Genomic DNA, 20,867 nt, shown 5'->3' on the forward strand with positions numbered 1-20,867 from the left:
GGAGTGCGCTGCTGCTTTGGCAAAGATAATTATTAAATGCCAACTATGCTTATGCTTGATGTGATGGTGACTAGGGGTTTGCCAAGATAAGACTTTGTCCTTACCTCTAAGAGGCCTAAGTCTGGAGAGGAACTGTGTGTGTACAGCTAATGAGCAGAGGGAGATGGATGGGGGTGAGTGGGACTCTGTGTAGGATGGAAACAGATGGCTTCCAAATTTCATATTGGTTGAAGCCACTCCATGACTTCATGGAGCCACTTAAAAACCTGTATAGTTAATGGCAAATTATCTTTCAGAGACTGGAAGCATTGCCTCAAGAATGCCACACATCAATATATCTCTTTAAGGGACCCCAGGGCTTCAAGGGAAAAGGAGCAATGCTTTTTGGGGGCTAGAGGGCAGGAAAGTAGGTCAACGTCTAGGGATGATGGGCAGGGAGCAGGACACAGGTCCTCAGGTATCTAAGGTTCATAATTGGGGGGTTGGGGAAAAAAGATGAGGGAGGGAATCTGACCAGGGCTCCTGACTTTGAAAGATCACTTTTAGACGAACTGCTCGGGTGTGGGGAAGCCAGCATTGGGTGTCCACTGGTGCTGCACTGCACCTGTTTTGGGGTAGAAATGGTTTGGAGAAGTCCCAAAGTTCTGGGAAAGCCACAGAAGTGACTTTGAGGGGGCTGGTAATGCTGGGACGGAGTGATCTTGTCCATGGGTCCTTCCTGGGTCCCTTGGAGGACCTGGTGGTTCCCATGTCCTTGCTCAGCATGGCACATGCTGACAGCAGTCTCGAAGGAGGAACTCCACTAGGAGGGGATCATAGTTCTGAGGCATCCCGTTTCCCCCTCTTTTCTTCTACAATTACAAAAATACTAAATTATCTTGTCAAAATTTAATAATGCAGATATATAGTTTTTAAACGTGCAAGTCTTTCATTCCACCAATTCTGTCTTTTTTTTTTTTTTTTTTTTTGAAGATTTTATTTATTCATGAGAGAGAGAGAGAGAGGCCGAGACACAGGCAGAGGGAGAAGAGGCTCCATGCTGGAGGAGTGTGACATGTGTGACCCAATCCCGGGTCTCCAGGATCACGCCCTGGGCTGAAGGTGGCGCTAAACTGCTGAGCCACCCGGGCTGCCCTCTTTTTTCTCAATGTAAATGGGATCCCAACGTGCTTCATTCTTTCCATCCTTGAAATACCCTTGGTCTGGAAATGTCAATCTGGGGGAAGTCTTTCACTCTTTAGAGGAGGAAACATGCCCAGAGAGAAGTGGTTTTCTCACTCATAATCAGTGGCAGATCTGGAACTAGAATACTGGAATTCCACAAGCCTTTGGGAAAAACCTCCAGTAGGTGCTCTAGAAGATACAGATGAACAGGATTCTTTAAAAAGCTGACAGCCTAGTGGTGTCTGGCCTCTGTGTGGGGTTTTACACTTTACAAATGCTTCTATAGACCATAGAACCAGTTTGGGTCCTGCAAAAATCCAGAAAACTAAGTATGTAACTAGGAAATTACTAACTTTTTTATAGATAAGTCAAAGTCCAGAGACAGAAAAGTATCTTTTGTAATAACTGCAAAGAAGTTAGTGGCAAAACCAATAAATCTCAGTCCAACAGTATCTATTGTTGTGAGGCCAAACAATAGCTGGGCTCAATGCAAATGCTTAGTAGGCGCCTACTGATTAATTAGAATGAGGTCCACCAGCATCAGGGTGGGTTTGTAGGAAGTCTCAGAGAGGCCAGCTTCTGTTTCTATCAACCCTGCCTCCCAAAGGCAGTTTCGAAGCAGCTCCAGAGAGAATCCTGCCAGTGGGAGTTGACCTAGCTGGCTTGAGGTAGCAGTGTGAGGAATCTTATTGGCATAAAGGAGCATTTGCTTCCAATTAGTGTGGGTAGAAGAGAAAATTCTCTTTTCTGAAGATCTCCAGGAGCAGTCAAGACCCTCCTTGGCCGTCTGGACCCTGGCCCTAAATCAGCAACCACACTCCGCCTAGGAACGCGACGTCTTCAGACTGCTGTTTCCGGTCGAGAAAGCGAGGGGGTTGGATTTAATGAGGTCTCCGTGTCTCTCTCGTGGAGACCCCCCAGGATCGTTTATCCGGTGCCCACGACCTGCCCGGCGCCGCGCGGGGTGCGGTGTGCGGTGGGCGATTTCTCTCGGGTCGTGCGAGGCAGGTACAGCTTCTCACTCTAACACTTGGCGGCTGTAGTGCCAAGTGCCGCCACTATGTCACCTGCACACGCGAGTGTGAGCATCGGAGTGGGGTTCGCGCGTCCTGTGCCCCCGGATCGCGGCACCAAAGCGGGGCGCGCGCGTCCCTGAGTCGGCCGGAGAGTTGCGGAATGACGGGATCGATCTGAGAGCGCGTCCGCGGGTCCGGAGTCCGAGGGAGAGCCCGGCGGAGGGAAGAAGAGGTGCCGTGGCGCCGTGGGGTCACCGGTCCCCGGCCTCGCCCTCGCTCCTCCTCCCTCCGAGCCCTGGACTGGCTCCCCCGCCGGCGGCCAAAGCGTTAACGCCTCGCGGGGGGCCCGGGAGGCCCCGCGGGCTGCGAGGTCAGCCCGCCCACGAGGGCTATTGGCTCAGGAGAACAAAGGGGCCGCCCCGCGGGCTTCTCCGATAGGGTGGAGCTGGTCATCTGAGCGGCGCAGCCAATCAGGCGGCGGGACGGCCCCGGGGATGGCCAGGCCCGTTAGCCAATCAGGGGGAGGCGCCCGCCCCGCCTGTCCCGGGACTGGCGGGGCCGAGGAGCCCAGTGCCCAAGTCGCCCCGGGGTGGCAGTTCGCGTTAACCTTAACCACAAAGTCAAGGTATTTATTCCGGTCCCCTCCCTCCGAGTCCCTCCGAATCCGGGCGGGAGGGGCGTGTGGAAGGACGGACCGTGCTGTGGGGCCAGCGCCCGGCCCGCTCGTCCCGCGCAGCCTCCACCCAGCCGCGGGCTGGAGGCGGCCTCGGGGGTCTCGGGGTCCCCTGAGCCCCCGGCGCTGCGCCCCCCAACTTTCCCCACCCCCACACAGCCCCTGAGGGAAGGGGCCCGGGTCGTGCGTGGGAGGGGGCTGCAGGCCGGGGCCGGGGCGGGGGTGGTGAGAGCGGGAGGGACGGGGTGGCGGGCGAGGGGCTGACCCCCTGGGCCCTCTGGGCGCCTTCTGCCCAAGCGCTGGCTCGACGTTCGGGGCTGTGTCGCTGTGTCCGGAAGACGGAGCTTCTGGAGGGCAGGAACCCCAGTGCTCGCCGCACAGTGACACCGAGTAGGTGCTTAATAAGTGATTCAATGAGTGGGCATGAGGATCGGGAGTGCGAACAATGAGAAGGAAGCACCCCCCAGAAATTGGAAGTGTGTGTGTGTGTGTGTGTGTGTGTGTGTGTGGTGGGGGGGCTCCATTCCAGGAAGATGGGCGCCGGAGTCAAGACTTCAGTGGGGGTGGGGGTAGGAAGTGGGGGCTTCTTCCCCTGCAAAGGCGGAGGATGACAGACATGCAGCCTCCTGCGGTCCTTTGGGCCGGGTAGAGCCTGGAGCGCGTCCTGCTCAGCCAGCCTGGGCTTGGGTGTGGTCAGAGCCCAGGAGCCTGAGACTGGCTGATGTCCAGGCTCCACTCTTAGCTGTTCTTTTTGGGTCCCGTGTTCATTTGTAAAATGAAGAGATTAGAGAACATTAGTTTCCCTTCAACTCTAGGTGCCGTGATTCTGTGCTTCTAATCCGTTCTGGAGTAAAATTTCTGTATTGTGTTTCTTTATTAAAATTTTTGTTAATGGTTTTCAGCACGCGGGACCTTGGGCTGGATGTTGGGGAGAGAGAAATACTCCACGTTAAGATGTTTTCGGTCTTGTGGAGGCATTGGATTGCTATTATGCAACGTATGTGGCATCAGGCTGGGTGGGTGCACAGGCCGCTACAGAGAAGGGCCCCTACCTGAGACTGGCATATCCAAAGGGGCTTCCTGCTCAAAGCGATCCCTGATCTAGGCTGGGAGAAGAAGAGCTGGGCAAGAGTATTCCATGACTGGTCACAGGCCAGCCAAGATGCTGCAAGGTCAGGGAGTCACGTGTTGGGACAATGGGGAGCTGGGAGGCAGGATGAGTGAGCAGAGGCCAGGTTCTCAGTGGTTTTGCCAAGAAAGTTTTAGCTAAACCTGAAAGTGCTGGGGAATATTTTAAGCAAAGTAGTAACAAGTCCTCATTGTGATTTTAGGAGAAATTACTTTGAGTTCTGGGTGATGAATGGATCGGAGGGGCAAGATAAGCTATAAAACTATTACAGTGTCTTTGGGCAAGAAGCAGTGAGGCCTGAACTGAGGTGGGGCAGTAGGAGATCTTGGAGGCATTAAAAACAGCACTGGTACAACTTACTGACCTATGCGTTGTGACAGCTGCACTCTGTGTGGTAGTGAAATGTGGTGGTGGTTTTGAGAGGCCTGATGAAGACCATTGTCCCCACTGGAGAGGCAAGGGCTACCCAGGACAAAGTGCAGAGCTTGGTGGAGTGGTCCAGCCCAGACACCTGTCCCCTGGTGAGGGTTAAGCTGATGAATCCAAGATTTCCTAGCGCAGCGGTTGCTGGGAGTGAAGAGTGTGGCCGGGGTGTGCAGAAGGAGACCTTAGGCCCAACTCTCCTTGGGGCAAGGGATGTCACCTCTGGGCTTGCTTTTCCCATCCAGCAAAGGAGTGGGGTGCTTCTTACCCTTTCCAAGCTCCTTCGAATGAACCAAGGGGTGGAAAGTATCTATAAATTAAAATGTGACACTTGTCCAAAGTTTTGTTAGCAGTCAGTTTCATCTCTTGCCTTCAGATCGGGTAATGGGGGACCCCAGGCCCTGGAGGGCTCTTGAGTCTTGGAGTCGGGGCCGAGGAGTGTGGGTGGTGCTCTCTCCTCTAAAGGGAGATGGTGAGCAGGGACTAGGAACATGGATGCCACAGGTGAGGGACAGGCATAGGGGCAGGGAAGTGGGATGGGGCATTCTCAGCAGAGGGATTACCACTGGACCCAGTGGAGGCAGGGGTCTGGGAAGCAGGTGCCTCTGAGACTGGCCTGTGCTTAAATCATGGACCTCTGGGAGGTGGTCAGCTGCCCCTGCTGTCCGTGGACGTGGTTCCCAGAGGGTGCTGGTGGAAGCAACCTGATGTCACTAAATGGAACTCTTCTTACCTGGGCAGCCCTGAGGTACAGGTCTTCTAATGTGGGAGGCAGGCAGGGGGTGAAGGCAATGCGCTGACCTAAAAATAATTTGTCTTGCACTTTGTGAGTGTTTTCCAGAGTCCTTTCACACTGCTCCCCCACCCCTTGCTTGATAGAATAATTCTACACATGGAATAAGTGTTATTATGTTCCAAATAATAATAGTTTCTGTGGAATGTTGGCCCACCCTTTCTCCTTGCTCCTCTGACCCCTCTCTGAGGACCGAGGGCCACAGCATCTGGGAGACTGAGATCTGAAGGCACTGGAGTAGAAAAGGGGGAGTGGGCAGGGCTTGGAAAAAGAGCCACAGTGGGAGGTGCCTGGGACACCTGATCCAGTGCTGAGTGAGATCTGCAGAAGCCAAGAGAAATGAGCGTTCTTGAGGAGCAGGCTGGGTGAGGGGAGAGGAAGGTGGGTGGAGGGCCTGAGGGGGGTTGACGAGGCTTGCCTCTGCTGGGGCGAGGGATGGAGGTGGGCCTCTAGGCGGTGGAGGCGGCACCTCCCTAGTCTGAGCTGGGACCTCTGGGCCTGCTTGACTGTCTGGGCCCTGAGGGCCGTAAAGAATGGGAAGCAGGTCTCCTGGGGCCCTGGCAGCAGCTGCTCTGTGTTTCTGATAACATTTTAAAGCCACTGGTTTATTGTGTCCTCCTTGCTCATAAACTGTGGATGAGAGGAAGTTGGGAGGTCTGATGTGTCCAGGGGCTTGGTACCTGGAGAGAGCCGACTATCCAGAGGCCAACCAGGACAACCCCAGGGAGCAGGCCTTGTACTGGAGTGACATTTGTAGGATTGGCCTTGGGGGAAAGCCGGTGGCTTTGGAACTGGTCCTGGGAGACAGAGGATACACTGCCTCCCTCCCCTTGAGGAAGCTGAGGCTTTGAGGCTCTGGCCAGCAGAAGGATCCAAGGCTTCTAGCCCAGCCCTGCTTTCCTTACCACTGTCTGCTCCTGCCCGGTTAGGCGCCAGCACCCAGCCCAGGGGAGCCTCTCTTCCCCACCAAGCCTTCTCCAGGGCTGTTGAGTGTCTAGTGCCCTGCATACGAGGAGTCATGTATGGCCTTGAGATAGTCCCCACAGGAAAATTTGTGCATACCTACCAAGCCCACTCACATCGGGGAGCAGAGTTTGGGGTGACCATGTAGGCGCTGGGGGTCTCTGGAGATGCTGAAGCAGCTGGAGGAGTAAAGGCTTAGGAAGAGTGAGTAGCCCTGCGAGAGGCCCTTTGGAGAGGGCTGAGGAAATGGGGAGTGGGAGAGAGAGACCCTGCTGGTTTGTAGGCTTCGGGAGGTGCAGTGTGCTGCATATTTGTCTTCTCCAGGGCTCGAGACAAACCTGTGGGTTAGGGTAGGCCTTTCCAGTCTCCTTCACCTTAGGAACCCGATGCCCAAAGGTAAAGTGACTTGCCAAGGACTGACTGATGGCTTAGAACTCGGGGACCTGATTCCCAGCCTAGGCGCGCGACCTGGGCCTGATGTGAGAGGCAGCCTTTGGGAGCAGGCTTGGCCGAGGGGCCAGCCTTGTGGGGCTCAGGTTCCCAGGGGAAAGGATCTGCTGCTTCCTCACGGCTAGAGCAGAGCCCAGGTCTCAGTCTGCCCCTGGCTTTCTGCGCCTGGCCACCTTCTGCCCCACCAGCTCCAGCCCTGGCTGGCCTCGAGCCGCCCCTCCCCCAGCACAGGGGACCTAACTGGTGACTGGCCCCTACTCGCTTCCTGAGGTCCCGTTCTTGGAGCAGTGGGCAGCTGGGAGCGTCGTGAACGTGTGCAGGTAACTGGGTCACGCAGAGATCCACACTTCCACTTCCCTGAGCGTGCTGTATAGTGTTGGTGTTTGTGTGGTTTGCGCGGCACATGCCGGTTTCTGTGGGTTTGTTTGCAGGTGTATCTGGGAGTTTCTAGAGATCTCAGTTTCTTCATACTTTGCATATAGTTTTGCAGCTGTTCTCTTATGTATGAGCATCTCTGTATTTTTGCACTTTTGCACCGTGGTTTACTTAGGTGTGTCAGATGTTGGATACGATTGCTCCTGGATGTGTGCATGAGTGCATTTAGCATTTACGTCATTTTCTTCTCTGATGCCTGTGATTGCATATTGCGTTCTTTAACTGCAATTGGATTCCCAGGCAGAAAACAGCATCACCTTGTCCCAGGATAGTTGTCATCAGTGACCAAGGACTGGGGCCATAGGAACCCTCTTTTCATGCCTCCATTGATTCATCCATCCATCCATCCATCCATCCATCTGCTTACTCATTCATTCACTGTACAGGCACACCTTGGAGATAGTCAGGTTTGTTTCCAGATCCCTGCATTGAAGCAAATATTGCGATAAAGCAAATCAAGTGAAGTTTTTGGTTTCTTGGTGCATACCAGAGTTACGTTTACACCATACAGTAGTCTACTGTGTGCACAATATGTCTAACACGACAATGTACATGCCTTCATTAAAAAATACTTTAATGCTGAAACATGGCGACTATCATCTGGGCTGTCAGCAAGAGTATTCCAACCTGGCCACGTGTTAGGGCAGGTTGTAATCACTGATCACAGATTACCATAACAAATATAATAATAAAGAAAATGTTTAAAATATCACAAGAATTACCCATTTGTGACATGGACACGAAGTGAGCACATGCTGTTGGAAGAAAATTGTGCAAGTAGACTTGCTCAGCACAGATTGGTCACAAACCTTCAGTTTGTAAAAAAAAGAATAAAAAAAAAAAAACAATATCTGCAAAGTGAAGAATGCAAAGTGCACTGTAGGGCAGTGTGCCTGTAACTGGGGCCCTGCTGCTTTCCTCCTGGACCTTACGGTCCAATGCCACGCCATCCACTGGAGCTTCATTGTCAGAGGCATGCTTTCTGCTGTCCTGACAGTAGCTCGAGCTACTTGAGGCTGTTGAGCACTTGAAATGTAGCTAGTGTGATTGAGAAACTGAATTTAAAATTTAATTTATGTAGATTTGAATAATCACATGTGGATATGGAAGCCAGGTGTCTGAAAATGAAGAATATGGGTAGGGTAAGGGGCTTGGTGAGTCCTGTACTTTCTTCTAGGAGGCGACATGGTCTGTGAGAAGGGCAGGCTGACCTCAGTTTGGTTCTGGCTCTAGGATTTACTGAGTGACTTTGAGCAAATGACTTAACTTCTCAGATCCTAATTGGTTGTGAAGGATGAAATGGGCGATGCCTGCTAAGTGTTGGGTGTGCAGTGGTGCTCAGAGCCAGTGGCTCTCTCCTTGTCCATACTGGAGTCTTGGCCAAGCACCCCTTCTTTGTATGGCTAGATCAACATCAAGATCTCAGGGAAGTCTCCCAGGCCCCCCAGTAAAATGAGGTTAGGAGAGATATAACCTCTGCCCCTAGGTAGTGCTCTGTGAGAATCCCCCCAGGGTGGAGGCTGGCTGGAGCCTGAGCAGGGCCACCACCTTGCGAATGCTGTTCTGGCCACCTTCTCGGGTCTTCCTTGAGCATCTGACCTGTGTGAGCCAGCATGGTGGGTCAGGGCAAGGACATGAGACATGGTGCCTGCCCCCAGGAAACAGGATCTCCCAGGGAAAGAAAGCTGGGAGTGGGCCAGGCAGGTTGGAGCATGTGGGGCAAGGGAGGCTGGGCAGGTGGGCTGTGCACTGTAGACCAGATGGGGTCAGATGGGGTCAGACCGGCTGAGAGGTGGGAAAGATGTGGTTAATAGAAAGATAGGCCATTCAGGGAGCATGGTAGCCTCGAGATCCTGGCGAAGGGGGTTAGCTTGTGTGGAGGGGGCGCTTTGGGAAGAGGACCCCCGGCCCGCGGTTTCCTCTGGGGGCAGGGGCTTGTTGGCCTAGGGGAGCAGTGGTGAGTGGTGAGGAGCTGGATGTGGTCCTGGTGGAGCTTACCACTGAGGAGGGCCTGGGAGCTAGGCCTTCAGCTGGGGTTTGGGGAGATGCCACCCCTCCAAGCTCCAGCTCCTGGTGTGGCTCATCCCTGCTCCAGCAGTGACAAAGGACGGGTGAGGTGCCATCAGCTTCCCCTTCCCTGCCTGAGGTCTGATCTGTGAAGATGGCTTGGCTGGTGGAGAAGTCCCAGGGGCCTGAGGTTGGGAGGATGTGGGGAGATGGGGGCCATGTCCCTGTGCTGCCCCTCCCATCTACGGCCTTTCTCTTCACCCCAGCTGCTCTCTGTGCCTCTCCCTGCCCCCAGGATTCTGCTGAGAGCAAAGCCCCTTTGTTACCTTCCCCTGCCCCCAAACCTCACCACCTGCTGTAGGGCACAATCTGTGCTTTGTGTGGTCTGGCAGTTGTCATGCAGCTGCCCCCCTACCCCCACCCCCAGAGGCCTCTCATTGAGGGCCCGCCTCCAGCTGCAGCCTGACCCAGTGTGGGCAGGGCCGGGCCCAGAGCCAGGTGCCGGAAGAGGAAGTGACCAGGGCCTTGTCCCCAGACCCATCACTCCATAGAACTTCCTGGGCAGGGAGGGGGCAGGTCACAGAGACCCCTGCATGACAGGTCAGGCAGGTAGCCTTCAGAGAGTACATGTGGGCCTGGAGGTGGATTGGCCCTGTTGGCCTGCAGGCCAGGCCAGGTTGGGTGAGCCACGTGTTAGGGCAGGTGGGTGAGAGGGGGGTAAGAAGGAGCAGGCAGAGCAGCAGAGCAGGGCAGAGGCAGAAGAGGAAAGGTTAGAGAAGGTGCGGCTTTCTTAGGGTTTTACCTGCAGGACACCTGCTGGCCTGTTTTTTAGCCATTGCCCCTGAGCACACTGTTGGAGGTGGGCCCTCAGGACATGGGGGTCTGCCCCTCATCCTTTTCCCTGCCCTCTTTTTTCTTACTCCTTCCTCTTGGGCCCATGAGAGCCCCTGCTTTCCTTTTTTATCTTTTTTTTTTAAAGATTTTTATTTATTCACGAGAGGCACACAGAGAGAGAGGGAGGCAGAGACACAGGCAGAGGGAGAAGCAGGCTCCGTGCCGGGAGCCTGACGTGGGACCCGATCCTGGGTCTCCAGGATCACACCCCGGACTGAAGGCAGTGCTAAACCACTGAGCCACCGGGGCTGCCGAGTCCCCTGCTTCCCCTTCCTACTCCTGTGCTTACCTGGACCACACCTGAGCCCTGGCGTGGCTGGGACAAAAGTACCCAGGGACACAGGAGCTGCTCTGGTAGCTCACTAAATTATTCACTGAGAATTGAAGCCTTTCTGCCACCAGAGGTGACTTTTAGGCCCTAATACCCCTTGGAAGACAGAATGGATCCAGTAAGACCTTTGTGATGGGGCTCAGAGGCCCCTTGCTGTGTTGTGTAGGGGTTTCGTGAATAAGGCCAGGGTCCTACCCAGTGTCCTTGTCCTGAATTGTGGCCTGGGTCTCTGCTCCCTCTGAGTTTTCCCAAAGGCGGCCTCCCCTTCCCCCGCCTTCCCCTGAGCCTCTTTAGGAGGACATTGTATCTCCCGTGGGTGACAGGCTTCCCCCTGGTGTGGGACACACAGTCACCTGGAGGGAAGAGGTGGTGCTAAGGCAGGAGCCTCGGCATCCATCGGACCCTGCCCTGTCCCTACCTCCCCCCCACCCCCCCTCACCCCCACCTTCCACCCCCCACCTTCTTCTTCCTGTTTGCTTTATCTCTGCACCACAGTAGGTTTTAATGTCTTTAAGAAGCCACAGTAGGGGTGCATAGCAGACCCTTGTTGGGGAAAAAGAATTAAAATCTCCTGCCAACTCAGAAAAGCTCCCCACAAAAGGAGGGAGAAAAAGAGAAGTTGTTTTTTTAATCAAATAAGCATTAATGCAGAAAGAGATACACGTCCCAGGCAATCTCCCAGGCAGTCCCAGGCAATCTCCCAGGCAATCGGCTCAGAAATGAGGAAAGCAGGAAGAGAGACCTCCCCCTGTTACACAGCCCAGCAGACCAGCCTGCTACTCACGGGCTCTCCAGGTACAGCCTGACCAGGCATCAGGCAAGAGGACTTCCCTGGTGCCACTGTTGGCCACCCATCATTCATCCTAAATCCACCTGGCGATCGGGTAGCACGAAGAGGCGAGGGGCAAGCAGAGATCTGGGGGAGAGTGCCCCCTGCCCCATACAGAAGGGCAGCCAGTAAAGCCTGGGCCTCCCAGCAGCATCCCCTGTCCCTGACAATGAGCCAGTTAGGGAGTTTCCAAAACCTTGAGCATTAAAAAAAAGAAAGAAAAGATGAGCCCCAGATTGGTGAAATCTTTTTTTTTTTTTTTTAAGATTTTATTTATTTATTCATGAGAGACACACAGAGAGAGGCAGAGACAGAGGCAGAGAGAGAAGCAGGACTCAGTCCCAGGACCCCAGGATCACGACCTGAGCCAAAGGCAGACGCTCAACCACTGAGCCACCCAGGTGCCCCCAGTTTGGTGAAGTCCTTAACAGGTACCCTAGCTGATTTATGTGTAGTCTGGCATGGGACAGGGATAGGAGGGGATTTTGAAGGAAGGGGATCCATGGTGCTGGAGGGCCATTTCTGCCTTCCACGGTGGCTTCATGGCCCCTGGGGGGGGGGGGTCTCCAGGCTTAGCTGAGTTTCCTGTGTGGCATCTGTCACTCCCCCCGCCACACACACACACTGCTAATATTGAGCCAGTGGGCCTGAGCCTCTGGTCTGGGAGTCAGGAGACCTGGGGCCGCCCCTGGCGGCCACCATGCAGCCGCCTTGGTGACTTGGGCCACGTTAGGGGCCCTCTCTGGCCTCAGTTTCCTCCTCATAAAATGGGAATAATGCCTGTTTTGCCTGCCTAGTAGCTATGTGTGCAATTTTTAAAAAGCCCTGCACTCTCCACTGAGGTCATGGTCAGAGAAGTTCTTGAAAAAGAGGGACCACATTCTGTGAAGTCACAGGAGAGCAGGGAGTCCCATTTGGTCCTTGTCCCAATGGCCAGCTCTCCTTCCTGTGCCCCCTTGCCCGCAGATGGCAGGGCAGGAACAGGTGTCCAGGAGGCCTCTGTGGATGGAGCTTGGCCCCACTGGTAGGAGCACAGGTAAGAGAGTGACCGGACAGGTGGGAGCCCACCGCGGCCTCCTCCACCAGGCCGTCTTCACGCCCTGCCCTGTCCTGCTCAAGTGTGAGCTGCTACGCTCACCCATAGCATATGGGCTGGAGTATTACAGAGCAGGACCAGGATGTAGAAGGTCCTCCAAAGAATGCAAAGAACAACCAGGTGAGGGGATGTGCTCACACCCACCCTGTATGTGAGCTTCCCAGGCAAGAGGGAGGGTGAGGTGTTTGCTGACCGCTGGCGTGCTGGCAGTCACGCTGATCTAACATTGAAAACCAGCTCACTGGGTAAGATGATCCCTGCTAGGTTTTGATCAGGAAAGTGCCTTCAGGGCAGCTCTGGGTATGATCCTGGGGACCGCGGATGGAGTCCCACGTCGGGCTCCCTGCATGGAGCCTGCTTCTCCCTCTGCCTGTGTCTTTGCCTCTCTCTCTGTGTCTCTATGAATGGATAAATAAAATCTTAAAAAAAAAAAAAAAAGGAAAGTGCCTTCAGTTTGGTCCATGAAGACTTCCTGAGGTCACTTAGGGTTCATGGGGCGGCTCAGCAGTCTTGGTGTCTGCTGGGCGGGCGCTGCTGTTAGCGGAAGTCCTGTGCTCTCTGCTGAAGCCCCCCACAGCCCCCCAGCACCCCCAGCCTCCTCACAAGCCCGGGGTGGGGTGGGGTGGGGGCGGTTAGCCTCCCTGCTGCAGAATGAACGGCTCTGGTCCTGGGAGACGGGACAGGGCCCATCCCTGGGAACGCTGTCCCTTGGCTCAGCTACTTGGCTCAGCTCAGCTTCTTTGCCTCCCCTCCCCTCCCCTCCTAGCTTCTCCAGAGGCCTTGCCCCCTGGACCCCAGGGCCCCAACCCTCCCAGGATAATCATCACGATGAACCTAAGACGGAGACAAAAATCAGGCAGTTGGGTAATAAAGGAATGAAGCACCCAGCTCAGATGGGTGGTGTGGTCCATGGACACTGCACATCCTGGGTCCATGCAGACCCCACTTCTGGCCTGGCTCTCCACTACTGCCATGTCACTTTGAAGGCGGGGAGCCCCCAGGGTGTGTGTGTGTATGTGTGTGAGAGAGAGAGAGAGAGAGAGATGCTGACGTTACCATAATTACAGTAAAACCAAGGTCGGATGGCTCCAGATATTTTAGCAGAAGGAACCTTTCCCAGGCCAACCTGTAAGGAGGAGCCTAGTTCAGGTATGAGAGGCGGTTGGCCAGGGCCCTCTCCCCACCTGGGGCAGCTTCTCAGGTACCCTGGGATCTTAGGGAAGACCTTACTCCTGGGTCTTAAGAACACTGGCTTTGACCCTGGAGGACAGAGATACTGGGGGGCTGGGGACAGCTCTGGGCACCCCGTAGGCTCCCAGCACCGGCTGGCCAGGGGTGCAGAGGGACTCTTTCTGGGTGGCAGAACTGTTGAGATAATTAAAGCTTACCTCTTTTAAGCACCCTTTAATTTCTGTTTATTTTATGTGTTTTTCTTATTGTGTGAAATATACATAACAGGAAATATACCATTTTGGGGGGAAGATTTTATTTATTTATTTGACAGAGAGAGCACAAGCAGGAGGAGTAGCCGGCAGAGAGGGAGAGCGGGAAGGAGAAGCAGGGAGCCCGATCCCGATCCCGGGGCTCAATCCTGGGACCCTGGGATCATGACCTGAGCTGAAGGCACTTATACCTAACTGAGCCGCCCAGGCGCCCCCACACCTGAGTAGATTTTTTTTTTTTTTAATTTTTATTTATTTATGATAGTCACAGAGAGAGAGAGAGAGGCAGAGACACAGGCAGAGGAAGAAGCAGGCTCCATGCACCGGGAGCCCGACGTGGGATTCAATCCCGGGTCTCCAGGATCGCGCCCTGGGCCAAAGGCAGGCGCCAAACCGCTGCGCCACCCAGGGATCCCCTGAGTAGATTTTAGATTCGCTCCTGACCGCTAGTTTGGACACCTAGTCCCATTACATACTTCAGCTGGCCAACATTTTAGCGCATCCACAGAGACCCTCTAATAGTCAAGTAAACTAGTTACTATTGGGTATTCAATTCCTGCCAATGTGCAATTTAAGTCTCCACTTTCATCTTCCAATTACGACTCCTGCTAAAATGATTTCTCATAACCAAGCACCTGGGGGTGGGGCGCTTCCAGGGTTGTTTTGCCAAGAGGAAAATGGGCCCCTCACAGGTACTTTCTGAGTCCCCACCCTCCCACCCCATCCCGTGGTCACCACATCCGTTTCCGTGTCCTCTTAATGGCCATTGAGGCTGTGAGTGAGGCAGGGCTCTTTGGCCCTAGAACCAAAGGCCACCAGATTCTAAGTGAGGTTTTGGGTTTTTTTTTTTTAATGTTTTAGGGCCACCTGCGCAGCTCGGTCCTGGGATTGAGCTCTGTGTCAGTCTCCCTGCTCATTGGAAAGCCTGCTTCTCCCTTTCCTCCTTGCTCGCTATTTCTTTCTCTTAAATAAATACAAATCTTTAAAAAAAAACAAAGATTTTTAAGATCCTAATATTTGAATATTGTCATAAAAATTCAAAGAACGCAGATAAAGTGAGGGTCCCCTTTGACTTCTCCCCTCTAGTCCTTGGATTGTCTACATCATCTATAGGGTGCCCACCGTCATGCTTTGCCCCAGATCCTCCCGGATTGTGCATGTTTGTACATAGAGAGGTATAGTTGTAGTTTTCATAAATTGGGTCAGACGACTGACTGATCATTGTTTTTCAATTTGGTTTTTGTTTTATCTTAAAATGTTTTGACAGTCTTCACATCAGCGTATAGACGGCTCTTAGCTAAGCATTTTTTTAAGTTGTCGCATACTCTTCCATATTCTGAAGGGAGTGATCATTTTGTGTGACTATTACTGACAGGTAATGAGATTGTTCTCCAGTGTTTGCTAATTACCAATAGCTCTGCAGTAAATATTTGTGGACATTCCTCTGTACGCTCCTATGTATTTATTAGGATGAACACCCAGAGTGAAACTGTTGGGTAGAGAAAGTAGAGGTTCCGCTACATTTATAATTTTAATAAGCATTGTCAAATTGTTCTCCAAGAAGTCTGACTTACTTCCTGCCTCAGCTTGCGCCTGCACACACACACACACACACACATACACATACACATACACAGGTGCACTTGTTCTCCTAGGTAGTTTCCAGGTGCTGGAAACATCTGTGTGCAGGTTTCTGTACAGACAGAAGTTTTCAATCTTTTGGGAAAATACTCAGGGGAGGGAGTGATGATTGGGCCCTAAGAGTACGTTTCATTTTGTTGGAAACTGCCAAACTGTCCTCCAAAGTGGCTGTACTGCTCTGCAGCCCCCACAGCAGTGAATGAGAGTCCCTGGGGCTCCTTGTCCTCACCAGCATTTGGTGTTGGGGGCATTGTGGGTTTTGCTTGTTCTCATAGGTGTGCAGTGCTAGTATTTCAGCTTTCCATTTTGTCTAAGCCAAATTCTTCCTTGCTTATTTTTAGAATTTTCTGGATGATTTATGCACATCAGAAATTTTATAATTCAGTGAATTAGGATTACACTGAATTTAAGCATTGTTTTGGAGTGAAGAGCTTCCTTCCTTCTCATCTAGGAGTATGATGTATCTGCCCTTTTAGTTACATTTTCTTTATCCTTTCAATAACGTTTAATAGTTTCCTTTATATAAGTTTTGTATGTGTATCTGGCCTGTGTATCAAGCCCGTTATTTTATTAAAGTTGCAAATTTTTATTTGTTTTTGTATCTGGCAAACTTGCTGAAACTTTTTTTTTTTAAGATTTATTTATTTGATGGGGAGGTGCAGGGAGGAAGGGCAGAGGGAGTGAGAAAAATCCTGAAGCAGACTCCCTGCTAAGTGCAGAGCCTGATGCAGGGCTCCATCCCTGCACCCTGAGATCATGACCTGAGGCGGAATCAAGAGTAGCAGCTTAACCAACTGAGCCACCCAGGCACCATGTCGAAACTCTTATTTCTAATATTTTGTCAGTATATTCTCTTGTACATTCTGTGTTAATAGTTATCAGCAAATGACGCTTTTCCCTTCCAATATTTATATATATTTTTCTTTTCTCCCCCTCTGCTTTGGCTAGTTCCTCAAGGACAATGTTGAAGAGTGGCAGTGATGGTGAGCATCATCTTGTTCCTAACCTGAACGGTATTCCAATCCCATGCCTTTGGTTATAAGATAACTGCAGGTTCTAGAATAGCTTCTTTGTCTGCCTAAGAGTGTTCCTTATATGCCTGGTTTACCGAGAGCTTCCTTCCCCCTCTCTCCATCCCTTCTTCCTCCTCTCCCTCCAGAAATGATGTTGGACTTTATCATATGAGGTTTTTTACATGTATTGAGATTATGTAAGGTTTTTTCCTGTTTAGAAAGTCAGTGTTAGGAACTATATTGAGCCATCTTTGCTGGGAAGATCCCAGCAAGGTCATGCTATGTTGTTCTTTTGATGCCGATGAACTTGCTTTGCCAATATTTTTTGCTTGTTTTTGGTGTCTGCTTTCAAATGCTAAACCTATAATTTCCTGCCTGCTGTACCCTTGTCTTGTTGACTCTGGATCATGCTAGCTTGTGGGCTGTCTCCCCTCCCAGTCACTGTCATAGTTTATGTAAGCTGCGGACAAACCTTCCCTTGAAATTTTAGTAGAACCTGTTTTTACAGTTGCCCATTTTTGAGGTAGAATGCTAGCTTTCTGTTCTGTCTCTTTTAGGACATTTTTTTTAAACCTTTTGAGTTCGTTTTGTTAATTTATTTTGTCTCACAGAATCATCTATTATATACAGATTTTTCAAAATGATACATTTATGCATTAATTAGGATTTTAGGATTTTCAGAATCCTTTTTATTTCTCTCTGTTCCCTTTACCCTGTGGTCTCTGCTTTTGTCTATTAGTTCCTTCCTCCTACTTCCCTTGGGTTTGTTTATTTATTTTTATTTATTTATTTACTCATGAGAGAGTAAGAGACCCAGAGAGAGGCAGAGACACAAGCAGAGGGAGAAGCAGGCTCCCTGTGGGGAGCCTGGTGCAGGACTCCATCCCAGGACCCCAGGATCTTGACCTGAGCTGAATGTAGATGCTCAACCACTGAGCCACCCAGGTGCCCCCCTTGGGTTTATTTTATTGTCTTTTTATTGTCAGAACTTATTTAGAATTTCTCCTTTTTGTTCACAGCTGTTTTATTTCACCTACTTTTTGCTGAATATAAACTTTTGGTTGAAGTATAACACAGAAGTGCACAGATCACAAGTTCTTACAAATTCTTATAAAGTGAACATGTGCATGAAGCCAGCACCCAGATGAAGAGAAAGAACAATGGGGCGCCTGGGTGGCTCTGTCCCTTAAGCTTCCGATTCTTGATTTCACTGGGGTCATGATCTCAGGGTCATAAGATAGAGCCCTGTGTCTGGCTCCGTGGAGCCTACTTAAAATTCTTTCTCTGGCTCTCCCTCTGTCCCCATCCTCCCCCACTCAGGCCTTCTTCCCATCGCAGTGCCTCCATAGGCCAGGAGTTATCCTGCCTTCTAACTCATCCATTAGTTTTGCCAGCTTTTGACCTTCATGTAAGTGGGATCCTACAGTCTGTGTGTAGTGTCTGTAGCAGACTTCTTCCATCATGGCTTCTGTCCATGCACAAGAGGGACCAAGCACTCCTGTAGCATACTTTCTTGTTCTTGATTCTGTTGAAGAAAGGTGAAGTTGCCAAACAGCCAAGGTCCAAGAAGGTGAGGTGTGCAGGCACCATGGCTGTTGCCACCGAGAGCCTGGTGGTGAAGTGGACCTTGGTCACCCCACCACTGAGGGACTGGGTGTGCACTCACTTAGCAAGCTCCCAGCACAAGGCTCCTCTTAGAATGAAACACTTTGAGGCTTGGCCATTTTCTGCTTGTTCCCTGGGTGGGAAGACCTTCGCTACATCTCTGGGCCTCCAGGTGCAGAAGGCAGGGCAGGAGGGGTGGCCTCCAAACAGCAGCCTCTCTTCCTTTCTTGCACTTCTTCTCCATATCCCAACCTGCCTTTATCTTACTGGCCTTTCTACCTTCCCTGCCCTCCTCCCTCCTGCCTCCAGTCCTCTTACACGCTTCCTTCTGCATCCTTTCCACCTGCCGCGTTTTCTATGCTCTGCCCTCCCAGCATTTCTTCCTCTCCAACCCCACCCACCCAGGCCCCGCAGTGAGTGACTCTCCTTGTCCTCTCTCCCTTTGCCTCTGGCAGGAGATGGGCCGGTGATGAAGATCAAGCAAGAGAAGCCAGACTGGCTGCTGCAGACACTGGTGCCTCAGGCTGTGCTTTCCGAGAAGGATAAGGAAAACATTTTCCAGCAGCATCTGGCCCTGGCACCATGCCAGACCATGGGGAAGCCCCGAGCCTTGGGGGGACAGGAGGAGACCGGGGGCCCAAGGTGGGCTCCTCCCACTGAGCCGGCCAGGGGTCTGGCAGGCCGGGCTCTTTCTGCTGGTGAGGGTCACTTTGTATGCCTGGACTGCGGGAAGAGGTTCAGCTGGTGGTCGTCCCTGAAGATCCACCAGCGCACCCACACCGGGGAGAAGCCGTACCTGTGCGGCAAGTGCGGGAAGAGCTTTAGCCAGAAGCCCAACCTGGCGCGCCACCAGCGTCACCACACGGGCGAACGGCCCTTCTGCTGCCCAGAGTGCGCGAGGCGCTTTAGCCAGAAGCAGCACCTGCTCAAGCATCAGAAGACCCACTCGCGGCCCGCCACCCACTCGTGCCCGGAGTGCGCGCGCTGCTTCCGCCACCAGGTGGGCCTCCGCATCCACCAGCGTGCGCACGCCCGGGACCGCCAGGGCGCCCGCGCTGGGCTGCAGGAGTTGCTGCGGGACGCCGCCACCCGCCGGAGCTGTCGCCTGCGGCCTGGGCCGCCGCGGGGCCGCCCCGAGTGGGCCTGGTTGGGGCTCTGCCAGGGCTGGTGGCGCCAGGCGGGGCCCCGGGCCGCAACCGCTGCGGCCGCGGCCGCCACCCCCGCCGCGGGTCCTGGTGAGCAGCGCCAGTTCATCTGCAACGAGTGCGGCAAGAGCTTCACGTGGTGGTCGTCCCTGAACATCCACCAGCGCATCCACACGGGCGAGCGCCCCTACCCGTGCCCCGAGTGCGGCCGCCGCTTCAGCCAGAAGCCCAATCTGACGCGGCACCTGCGCAATCACACGGGCGAGCGGCCGCACCCCTGCCTGCACTGCGGCCGCAGCTTCCGCCAGAAGCAGCACCTGCTCAAGCACCAGCGCACGCACTTGCCGGGCGCCCAGGCAGCGCGCTGCCCCAGCTGCGGCCAGAGCTGCCCGAGCCGCGCAGCGCTGCGGGCCCACCAGCGCACGCACGCCAGCCCCGCCGCCCCCGCCGCCGAGCCCCAGCGCCCCGGGCAGGCCGCGCGAGATGCGGCGCCACGCTCCGAGCCACAGGCCGAGGCGCCCCCGGGCCTGTCGGCGGAGCCTCAGGACCCCCAGCCGGCCCGGGGCCTGGGGGGCGTGCCGTGGGGACGGGCGCGGGCGGGCCTGGGGGGGCCCGGCGAGCCCCGCCAGTTCATCTGCAACGAGTGCGGCAAGAGCTTCTCTTGGTGGTCGGCGCTCACCATCCACCAGCGCATCCACACGGGCGAGCGGCCCTATCCGTGCCCCGAGTGCGGCCGCCGCTTCAGCCAGAAGCCCAACCTGACGCGGCACCGGCGCAACCACACGGGCGAGCGGCCCTACCTGTGCACCGTGTGCGGCCGCGGCTTCAGCCAGAAGCAGCACCTGCTCAAGCACCAGCGCGTGCACCGGGGGGCCCTGGCGCCCACCCCCAGCGCCAAGGACCAGGCGCTTTAGCGTGCCCGACCGCGGGCAGACTTGTGGGGGCGGGAGGGGATGGTGGGGGTGTGTGTGGCCTGAATGGGGGTTTCTACAACCCTTGGGGGTCAAACCCTGGGAACGGGTGATATCCCCAAGGCCCCCAAGGCTAGAGAACAGAATTCTAGAAGCCTCCCAAAGGGGACAGGTAAAGGCCCCAGGGTGGGCCGAGGGAGGAGGTAAGATGAAAGAGCCCTCACTCTGGAGCCTGCCTGTGCCGGAGGGGCCTTGGGACCCGGGAGCGCAGTCCTCAGGCCCCCAGTGAGGGGGCTGCCAGGCTCCGGGAGGGGCTTCCCTGTGTGAAGTGGCCCAGGGGCTGGACTGAGCATCTGTGGCAGCAGCCTGTCAGGGGGCAGGCTGCGGGATGGCCAGGTAACATACTCAGCCATAGAAGGACAGAAGCCAGCCAGTGGCTGAGGAGGGGCAGGCCTAGTCCCAGAGCCCACACTTACTGGCCCTTCAGTGTGTATCTTTGGAGGGAGTGAACAGTTCCCTGGTCCTTCCCATCCATGACTGCCCCCAAAGCCAGGGGTGCAGTCTTGGTGGATGGGACCTTAGGATTGGTGTGTGTGTGTGGTGGTCCGACTGGGGTACAAGAGGGGTGGTGGCAGCTGAGGTGTGGTAGCTTGGGGAGGGGCCTGCAGCAGGACAAAACGACGTGTGCTGCTCCTACTTAGCGGTCTTGGGCACTCCCCATGGCCGGCACCAACTGGGGCCTTTATCAATGCCAGTGTCACAGAAGAGAAAAATGAAGGATTGACTGTCTCACATGGCCTCATTGTCCTTTGTCAGCCGCCCTTTTGGAACTCCAGGTCTGTGTGTGCTCTGGAACATCCAGCTGCTCCCCCGCCCCGGGACCAGGATGGAGAGCTTTGGCCACGAG

General features: G+C 54.0%; 1 protein-coding gene across 6 annotated transcripts; it reads left to right on the forward strand.

The window, feature by feature from the left end:
• Positions 1-1,929: 1,929 nt before the first annotated feature.
• On the forward strand, positions 1,930-20,380 carry ZNF775 (zinc finger protein 775). Of its 6 annotated transcripts, none has more exons than XM_072763116.1 (3): positions 1,930-2,172; positions 16,235-16,269; positions 18,360-20,380. In XM_072763116.1, exons 2-3 carry the CDS (start codon positions 16,248-16,250, stop codon positions 19,961-19,963), a joined length of 1,626 nt encoding a protein of 541 aa, XP_072619217.1. In that variant the 5' UTR covers positions 1,930-2,172; positions 16,235-16,247; the 3' UTR covers positions 19,964-20,380. The 6 variants fall into 6 exon arrangements, with proteins under 6 accessions (XP_072619217.1, XP_072619213.1, XP_072619215.1 ...); XM_072763112.1 differs by lacking the exon at positions 1,930-2,172 and adding an exon at positions 2,693-2,805; XM_072763117.1 differs by lacking the exon at positions 1,930-2,172 and adding an exon at positions 3,099-3,243.
• Positions 20,381-20,867: the final 487 nt, after the last annotated feature.

Source organism: Vulpes vulpes, chromosome 7 (genome assembly GCF_048418805.1).
Source record: "Vulpes vulpes isolate BD-2025 chromosome 7, VulVul3, whole genome shotgun sequence".
NCBI lineage: Eukaryota > Metazoa > Chordata > Mammalia > Carnivora > Canidae > Vulpes > Vulpes vulpes.